General features: G+C 38.4%; 1 protein-coding gene across 3 annotated transcripts in view; it reads right to left on the bottom strand.

Annotated features, from left to right (window-relative positions):
- Nucleotides 1-1,962: 1,962 nt before the first annotated feature.
- The window catches only part of necab2 (N-terminal EF-hand calcium binding protein 2), a 97,374-nt gene continuing 88,945 nt past the window's right edge, over nucleotides 1,963-10,391 (bottom strand). For all 3 annotated transcript variants that reach the window (XM_069724825.1, XM_069724826.1, XM_069724827.1), the window contains 2 exons: nucleotides 9,793-9,884; nucleotides 1,963-8,442 (listed from right to left, as the gene is read on the bottom strand). In XM_069724825.1, coding sequence (XP_069580926.1) covers nucleotides 8,414-8,442; nucleotides 9,793-9,884 — 121 coding nt within the window. In that variant the 3' untranslated portion in view covers nucleotides 1,963-8,413. The remainder of the gene's footprint in view (nucleotides 8,443-9,792; nucleotides 9,885-10,391) is intronic.

Here is a 10,391-nt window from a genome sequence, read left to right as displayed (position 1 = left end):
ATAGTATGACTTTTTTTTATCATATTTTAGACGACATGCTATAGTATGACTTTTTTATCATATTTTGGACGACATGCTATAGTATGACTTTTTTTTATCATATTTTAGACGACATGCTATAGTATGACTTTTTTATCATATTTTAGACGACATGCTATAGTATGACTTTTTTTTATCATATTTTAGACGACATGCTATAGTATGACTTTTTTTTATCATATTTTAGACGACATGCTATAGTATGACTTTTTTTTATCATATTTTAGACGACATGCTATAGTATGACTTTTTTTTATCATATTTTAGACGACATGCTATAGTATGACTTTTTTATCATATTTTAGACGACATGCTATAGTATGACTTTTTTATCATATTTTAGACGACATGCTATAGTATGACTTTTTTTTCATATTTTAGACGACATGCTATAGTATGACTTTTTTATCATATTTTAGACGACATGCTATAGTATGACTTTTTTTTATCATATTTTAGACAACATGCTATAGTATGACTTTTTTATCATATTTTAGACGACATGCTATAGTATGACTTTTTTATCATATTTTAGACAACATGCTATAGTATGACTTTTTTTTATCATATTTTAGACGACATGCTATAGTATGACTTTTTTTTATCATATTTTAGACGACATGCTATAGTATGACTTTTTTATCATATTTTAGACGACATGCTATAGTATGACTTTTTTATCATATTTTAGACGACATGCTATAGTATGACTTTTTTTCATATTTTAGACGACATGCTATAGTATGACTTTTTTTTATCATATTTTAGACGACATGCTATAGTATGACTTTTTTTTTATCATATTTTAGACAACATGCTATAGTATGACTTTTTTTTTATCATATTTTAGACGACATGCTATAGTATGACTTTTTTATCATATTTTTTAGACGACATGCTATAGTATGACTTTTTTATCATATTTTAGACGACATGCTATAGTATGACTTTTTTTTATCATATTTTGGACGACATGCTATAGTATGACTTTTTTTTTATCATATTTTAGACGACATGCTATAGTATGACTTTTTTATCATATTTTAGACGACATGCTATAGTATGACTTTTTTTATCATATTTTAGATGACATGCTATAGTATGACTTTTTTTTATCATATTTTAGACGACATGCTATAGTATGACTTTTTTTTATCATATTTTGGACAACATGCTATAGTATGACTTTTTTTTTTATCATATTTTGGACGACATGCTATAGTATGACTTTTTTTTAATCATATTTTGGACGACATGCTATAGTATGACTTTTTTATCATATTTTAGACGACATGCTATAGTATGACTTTTTTTATCATATTTTAGACGACATGCTATAGTATGACTTTTTTTTTAACATTTTGGACCCAATCGTATCCCTTTTTTAACGACATACTAAATCTTTTTCTGGTATTGTAAACAGTCTATTAGTAAGCATATTTAAATGCACAGTACGTGTAGTGGACTTTAATCTGTGGATTACGATGGCCCTTAAAAACAAAACACATTGAGGTGTGAAAGCACACTTTCAAGGAAACATGTATTTTGTCCTCAGGGGCCACCATAGTGGATCAATACTACAGAGATTTTCAATATTCTTTTTTATCACAAGTAATAGCACATTTTTTGGGTCACCAAAATGGCATGGAATTGAGGTGCAAGCAGACGTGAGATAGAGTGTAGAGGGACAAACAGATAATGGACAAAATCTACTAATTTAGGCTTTTGCAGCAATGATAAAAGAGTGAAAAGTATGATTTGTGTTTTATAGATGCAGATCAGATGAAAGGGGAAAGTCCCTGTTTAAAGCCACATTGTGGAACCAGATGTCTAAAAGTTCAAATTAATCACACATCTCCCACAACCGTTCAGCTGGAAGAAAAAAGCGCCGGCAGCAATAAATATAAAAGCCACAGAACACAGTTTTCAGTTTCATAGTTTTATTGAATTGCATCACTCTACATCATCTAGAATTTCAACAAGATATTCTTTAAAGACCAAATATAATACTTGCATCCCTGCAATAAGTCTCTACACTTAAGAAGAGAAAGCAGTTTTACGGAAACATACATTAAGAATTAATATTTCATTAAACATTGCCATAAAAGTGAATGTTCATTCTTGTATGCCATTTTTCCAGTCATATATTTTATTTATATAATAGATTTTTGTCTCGGTCTCCTTCGTAGGAATACTAGAAAAGAAAGAAGAAGGTAAGAAATGCACAAAACCCATTGAAGAGTAGCATTGCCTAATACTACAGCAAAGAAGTTACTGGACATTCAGTTGACATGCACTCAGTTGAAGGATAGAAAAAAACACAGCCATAGAAGGGAAGAGTTACGGCGTTGACGTCGGTCAGTTTTGGCAAAATTCCTGACTTGCTTGGTATCATTTGACAACATTTGTTGAGGTAAACCTGGTGACATGTTTCCTGAAACTGAATGTTGTCTACAGGAAGTCACACTGTCTGTCCCCTGCTGTGTCATCTTTTTATGTTTATGTATGGCAAGCCCTTTTAACATTTAATATTTACACTTGATATGTATTGCAGAAATCCATAATTCAGGTTACTCCAAGTCAAAAAGAACATTTCAGATATCTTTAGGTCGTTTCGCCACAAAGGAATCTGTAATCGAAGATATCTTTAAATAAATTTGGATCAGTTGTAATTGCAGCTCAAGTTATCTTTAATTCCCTTTAATTCAAGATATACACACTGTCCTTTTTCAGATATGTTAAAGTTTTAACGAGTCAGAACGTTAATCGCGATTTGTCAAAATGATGCAATAAATATCTCAAATTGAAATTAGAAATAGTCATAATTAAATTGTACATATCTTCAATTACATTTTTTGACTTGGCGAATTGACGTTGCAAATATCTGTAATGAGAAACCCCAAAAACACGAATGGCGAATGAGTCATCTTTTGTCCTGGAAGAAAATTATTGTGGAAATCTGAAATTTTAATATTACCAAAGCTTAGTTAACAGATATCTCCGTCGTTTTGACAAGTCAGAATGACGTTATAGATACTTTGGAAAAAAATTCGAACTAGTCATAACGTAATTACGACTAGTCAAAAAAAACATTAGATATATCTGTAACGAGCAACTCTGTACACATAAATGTAATTTGTCTGAGAAGAATGTCATTATGGATCTCAAAAAGGTTCATTTGGACTATTCAGAGGGATGTTATGGATACCCTGAATAAAGATTCTGACCCCTCAAAATGTTATTACGACTAGTCAAAAGGAAGTTATTGATATCTGTAAAGTTAATTCAGGATAGTCGACCTCAAACATTTAAAGGGCTTGCCGTTGCCAGGAAACATTCGACCCAGACCGGTTTCACCGCATTTTCAATGGCACAACTCTTTCATTGTATGACGAAGCACAGGCTGCACTGAGGAGTAGGAGGATAGAAAAAAGAACAGGTTGCACAGTCTGAGGGACATTCAGGAATGTATCAACAGGGAACAGTATTGGCATTTCTGACTCACTATCTACCTCATATACACAACCCAACCGAGCTGGGCTTCAACGTACACGAAAGGAGAAGCCTCGATTAGAGCAGGCGGGCTGCACTCAGCGGGGCGCTGGAGTCCTGTGAAGCTATGGCTATCGGTATAATAGGTCACTGACAGGTAAACACCAATCCATGCAATATGGCTTTATGTTTCTATTGAGAGTACGGCAGCTCCTTCTTGAATGCAAACAAGGTTTGACACAGTTTGTTGTGGCACAAGAGTGCATTTCTTTTTAGTTTTTTTTTTTAAACAAGTGGGAGGTTAAAGGTGCCCTGTTGAGGTTTCTTTTGTGTTTACAGTCAGTGTTAAAGTCTGAAAAGCTTTGGTGCTGTCGCTGTGTCATTAGCTCTGCAGTTCGAGGTTCAGGATAGGTTTGCCTGGAAGAAAAACAGTCGTCTCATTTCTGTGTCCACGGACGCTAAAGTTTAAACTGCAGCCGTGTTTTCTAAAACTGGTTTTAATGTCAACCCAGCCAAAGAAAAACATGGTGTCTGCACGAAACCTTTTTCATTTTTCAGCATCAATTTGATAAAATTCTTTACAGTGTGGTACAAATATTTAGTAGTTAGTTAGTAATTAGTAATTCAGTAATTCTTTTTCATGCAGTTTAGAGGGGGAGAGTGTAACCCAGGTTGCTTTTCTGTAGCTACAATTTACAGACATTGTTAGTGTGTGTTAGTGTGGATGTAACCGAGGCAAATACATTTGGTACCAAATGACAAGACATTTTTTGTAGTAGATAGTACCAAAGAAATTTAATCGGGTCCATAAAAGTATTAAAGTTTGGTACCCAGCTCTACTCGAGGTTCCAGAAACTGTATTTTTCCATTTATGTCTTTTAATATTTGAAAAGTTCGGTACAATGTCTGCATGTTATCTACATTTTTGGTAATTTAATGTCAAATGTCAGACATTTACATATTCCTTTGAAACACTTGCAGTTAATACTTGTTTTGACTCTGAATTCAGGTCCAGTTTAGCACCTCAATGCATGTTGAACCCCTGCAAGTTCCAGTTTACCCGTTCTAAACCACAGCTAAGCTAGATGCTAAATGACTAAGCAACAGCCCCACTTAAGCTCTAACAAAGCCACTGAATGTATTTTCTTGATTTATTTTTTTTTTTTTGACACTTTATATCCTGCATTGTTTGAATCAGTGTTATACACACTGCATTGCTATATTTCTTGGCACTTTGTCAGCACTTAACATGGATCTGCAATGTTAACGTGAAACCGGCATGTATATCCCATACAAACAAAGCAGGAAGAGCATTTTTCCCCACAGTGCCATTAGTGGTCAAAAGCTCAACAGGGTACCTTCAACACAGACACTCTGAGATTAGTAAGGACATTTCACAGATACGGCAGCAATGCCCTTGAATGCCTCTTCTACGAGCCAACTGTAACACATACTTCTGTAACCGCATATATGTAATAACGTAATAATATTCAACATTTCCACATGGCACACAGTCCTGCCCTGCTCAGTACAGCCCGGCGCTCTAAATGAAAGGTAACGATGCTTGATAGACATTAGTATCAGTGTAGCTTGATCCCCACTCACTGCTACCACAGTACGGCAGGCTGGCTGCCATTCACAGATGAAGAGAGAGAAAATAGACTCAGCAGTGAGGTGGCACCTTTTTTGAAAGTATAGCACTATAAAGAAGGAGTGATTCATTGACAAGTCTTTAACCAGATAAACAGTAATACTATATATCTCTAAATACTCTCATCATACTCATTAACCTCTAATATATGTTGGAGTCACAATATCCACTCATTTTTTACATTGTGCTTTCTGAGTCTGATTGTTTTACAGTGGTGGGCCTACAGGTGGCGGTGAGGAGGCGTCTGTGGGGTTTTGACCTGAATTTGACCCCCGTTCATTACCAGGGTGAATGGGTGACATTTGAACCGCGTGGACAAAACCCTTTGAAAACATGGATTTGGCCAAACATCGAAAAGGTGGCAAAAAAAAAAAAAATCTGAAAATACCGTTGACTGATTTGTTTTTTGTTTACACAGATTACGTTTTAGCCCATTTGCGGAGACGTGATTGCAGTCGTGTACCGATTCATTGACTGTAGAGGTTTTAGTCTACTTGGCCAGCATGTAAAGTCTGCGCAGGAGGTGAGGACTGAACTCTTCCATTGCATTGTGAGCTAACTAGTTGGTAAATCTCATTGAATGGTTGCTGTTTGGAACAGGACTTCCAGGAAAGAAGCGCTGGGAGCGGTGTATCGCTGTTTAACGTGGAGACTACTTTGAGTTGGATGGTGGCCAGAATTGAATCAGTCATGGTTTTTGTTTGGTGTGGACAGTCTCTGAACCTTTCGATTGCACCTTAAAGGCCACAAAGATGCGTCCTGCATTTAACTCTGATGGCCACGATTTGCTTTTGCCATAACTTTCTGTTATGTCCTCCTGTTGAGTTCTTTTGCGTTTGTTTTCTGCAGTTAAAGGCGGGATCAAAAGTGGCAACATACGTGATCATGTGTTGGAGAATATTGATGCTGAGGTGGTTCATCTAACTGCTACAGTTCTCTGTGTTTTAAAGTCCGATGTCAAAGTCAAAGTTGTTCTTCCAGTCATAATGTTGAGAAAGACATGTTGTGTAATTGGAGGTCTAAAATGAAAAACTGCTTGTAGGGAATTCCCTGCTTACTGGGAATTTAGAAACATAAAAGAAAAAAGTCCTCATTGGAAAACTCTTCAAACCTCCTCGACCGTGTGGTGATGTTTAAGGCTTTATATTCAGTGTCATTCAGATTGGTGTATCTGTCTCTGATGGTAGCTATTCTGATTCAAACAAACTGTTAAGCCGCAGCACCTATAAAGCTACTGCCACTTCGACGAAGGAAAAATCTTTGCACCATAGCACTAAAAGATATCAATAAATACAAATATAATCATAATAGAACCACATTTTAATATGTACAATCTCTACTAGACTCACACTGCTAATATAAGCTACCCATCGCCAATTCAGACAATTAATACACAAACGAAAGGCAAAAATTAAACCAACTTTCGCTGCATGGAGAACAGTGAGGTGCTGCCTCTCTCTCTACTTTCTTTTTCAAGGTAGCAGACTTTTCTAAGTCAGACATTTTCCCTTCGAAATGACCCTTAAGTCAAAGCTCAGGGATTAGGCTCGTAACCCCCAAAGTGTTGCATGAAAAATTAAGCGACATAAAGACATAGAAATGTGTCTACATACACAAATCCTGGTGAGGCCTGATGTCGGCTGGGCCCTCCCCTACCGGCTGGTTTTCTGTGCCAGGTTATGTCACCGTCTCTACATGGTGCAAGTAATCAATGATGACATCCGGCTCCACAGAGATTTGGGGTTGGTGGTTCTGCTGCTCATGAAAAACTATTGCCACGTTTACGCTCAATGAAGCTTTATGGACATTACTCCCACAGCAGCCATTGTACAAGCAGTAAATATATTTGAGTGGGGAAACTCAACAAGACAAAACTAACCCAACAGAAAACACAAATGGATCTGAAGATAAAGCGGTAAAATTTGCAGATATATAACAATACTAAAAATACTGAAAAGTGGCTTAATTAAGTGGCAGACTGGCATTAATGTAAGTGAACGTTCAAAAGCTGAAGTTACGATAGTGGCCGCTGTTCTCTGAGGGCACCACGGGCTTGGAAAGAACTTTTTCGAGTCTTTTGTCTCTTTCTAATCGTACAGGAAAACATCTTTGAGCTCATCTACACCTTAATGCCAGTTCTCTGAGATGGTAAGAATATCTATATCTTAAGGGAGCCTTTGTTGTTTCTCTAAAGCAAAATGGAGCAAAAGTTTAGGCTAATGTTGTCTTTGATCAGCTATCGCCAACCATTTTTGAGAATCTTAACAGTATTGCTGCCTTTAAGTCCTCTGAGATTTCTGTTTGCAAGATGAAGGTCATTAAAATGAATATATTGTCTATAAGGTGATGTTTTTAGCCACGAGCTGTGTGACTGCTTTTTGCTAGTTCTTGCTCGCTCTTCAGAAAATCCTAAACTACCCATTTTGTATTCAGTCATTGCTTGCAAGGCCTTCATGGGTTTCACCATAAAACTTCTCTTTTGAACCCCAACAACCCCAGTTAGTTAAACAAGTTAGCTAGCTCACATGTTAGCTGTCGGAAACTTACTTTTTCTGTTTTTCCTGAGATTGCAAGCGAGTCGTCGTCTACTCGGCGCAGCGATGCGAGTTCAGAACGGCTGATGTGAGAGTAATGTGGTCGGCTACGAACCCCCCCCCCCCAAAAAAAATCCTGCATTATTGTCACAAATGTGAAACGAGTAGCTACTATAAAATGACAGGTGAGCTGTCTGTGGTCATCTTTAACGCTCACCATGTAAAGAAAAAAAAAAAGCTGCATTCCCAAAATGGACAACCCAAAAACTGCTACGTGAAAAACTCGACCTCGACCTCGACCTCGGGGTCCTTGCTACGTGAACAAAACTCCACCTCACAGCGGCTCGAAGCTACTTGGGAACATGAACATGAAATAATCCAAAATTCTTGCAGCAACCTACCGTGCAAACATGTTTTTAAGTAATCTCACACTGTTAAATGCACTGTTTGTTCAATTTTTCACCGCAGTTGACACCATTCATTTGCACTATGTAAACATGTACTTACAAAAAGAGTTGAGGAATGTGGGGGTTAAAGGAGGAGAAGGAGGAGGAGGAGGAGTGTGGTTGGGGGGGGGGGGTGAAACGCAGGGCGGTGGGAAAAGGTTTGAAGGTTGGAGGTTGGAGGTTAGAGGGGGGGGTAAAGAAGAAGTGGGGAGTGTCCAGGAGTCTTGGCCTGTAGTTGAATATCTTCATGCTCAGTCCCTGTTCACACTGCACCAGGCAGCTGCAAGGAGGAGAGAGGGAGGACAAAGGGAGAGAGGGGTTAGAGAGGGAAGAGATTTAAAAGAAAGGGAGGGAAAAGGAGGAGGAGGAGGGGGGAGAGGGGGGGGTGAAGGACGAGCGAGAAATGAGAGGGAACAGATTGAATGGAGACATGGAGGAGTAATTTGGCAAAAGCAGAGACAAGAGTGTGAGGGAGGAGGAAGAGGAGGAGAGTAGAGGCCAGGGTGGAAGAGGGATGGATGAAAAAAAAAAGGGAGATGACAAAAAAATGGCAGTCGGCCACAAACATCAGCTCCAAGTCACTGACGGTCTTTCTGTCTCAGAGGATGAGCACCAACGTCAGCTCTTGTGAAAGGGGAGATATCATCAAAGCCGGGCCGCTTTAGTTGTTGAATATGACTTTTCCGTACTGAAGAAACACTGATGACTGTCTGGGGATTACAAAGAGACCTTATTCTGCTCTGGACAAGTGCTCTATCACAATATGTCTTCATCTTCTTCATATTACTGATATTCTACCCAGTGTTTCTCTTCTTTCTATCGTTGAAATCATCGGTGATTCATCACCTATAAATTCTGGTAACTGATTCTCAGCTTGTAAAAGCAGAAGCTCGGATTCAAAAGTCCCTTTAAGTTTTTACTTCACCATTATTTGGGTCTCGGTACTTTAAGAAGTCACAGATGCATCAGAAAAATGACAACATCAACCATGTCTGGTCGTCCTCCGTGTCAAAATCTAGTTTTAAGAGCAACTTTTTTTTTTTTTTTTTTAGCTCATTTGTCATAAAGTTTTGTTTCAACAAACTGCTTCGATTTTCCTGTGTAAATTACTTTAAGAAAAAAACTCCAGAAAGGGTTTGATTCCATGATAGTTGAAACCGATAATTATCTTTATTACTAATACATCTGACGATTATTTTCTTCACTAATAAATTTTTGCATATGAAATAAACCATCAAAGTTTGAGTTTGCTGTCTTAAGAAAAAAACAGGAAACTACAGAATATTCACATTTCAGAAGCTGGGAGCACAAAAATTGGGGCTTTTTTACTTATCAAAATGGTTGCCAATCGAGACTGATCAAATAAATGGATCATTTCATCCTGAATGGGACAGTGACGGACCAATCAGCTTGCCCTGTGTAAACCTTTGCTGGCCCTGGGCCATCGGGTAAACTGGATTCATTTCCTCAACAAATAAATGACCGAGTTCTAACATTTTTATCTGGTGTGTTTAATTGGATTCTCGTCATCTACTTCAGGGACTTGTGTGAAAATCTGATGTTTTTTTTTTATGGTCATATTTATGTAGAAATAAAGAAAATGTTCACAAACTTGTGCGTTTCCACTGACCTGGCACGGCTACAGAGGACACGGCCTCCGGCTGGCACAGTGTGTCCACCTTCACATGCTGAAAGGCTTTGTTGGGGGCCGACTGGAGGTGCCTGGAACCCAAACACACACACAGTGAGACATACAACACGTGTGTCTGCGCACACGTATGCACGGCCACTCAGGAAAAGCACACGCGACCTCAAACCGCTTAGAGCGGCCCTTAGCCTTTAGTGTAGGTGTTGAAATATGAATGGCAGTGAGACACTGCGAGCGCTGGAGCAGAAACTCCGATCAGCAGCCTCTCCTCACTCCCGTCACTAAATCATGATGACCTGACGCAACTGGAGGGCTTTCAGCTCCGGGAGCGTGCGGACGGCTGAAGAATGCTAATTAAATGTGGACGCAGGAATCTTTCCAACAGGCTCGTGACAGTAATGGAAGAAAAGTGAGCGCTCCCTTTGATTTGGAGCGATCACCAATCAATGAAAACGGGCGCGGAAGAGGAACGGCACGCTCGGCTCCCGGGGAACTTTCAGAGCAGCCCGAGTGCTGACTCGAAGGCATTTTCAGAAACCGTATGAATGCCCTCAGTCGGTAATGACTTTTGATACTTTCAG

Source organism: Brachyistius frenatus, unplaced genomic scaffold (genome assembly GCF_029030835.1).
Source record: "Brachyistius frenatus isolate BFR_SWC_R1_liver_20210118 unplaced genomic scaffold, ASM2903083v1 Contig_397, whole genome shotgun sequence".
Lineage (NCBI taxonomy): Eukaryota > Metazoa > Chordata > Actinopteri > Embiotocidae > Brachyistius > Brachyistius frenatus.
Note: the sequence above shows the minus strand (reverse complement) of the source record. Positions and strands in the feature narration are given on the sequence as shown.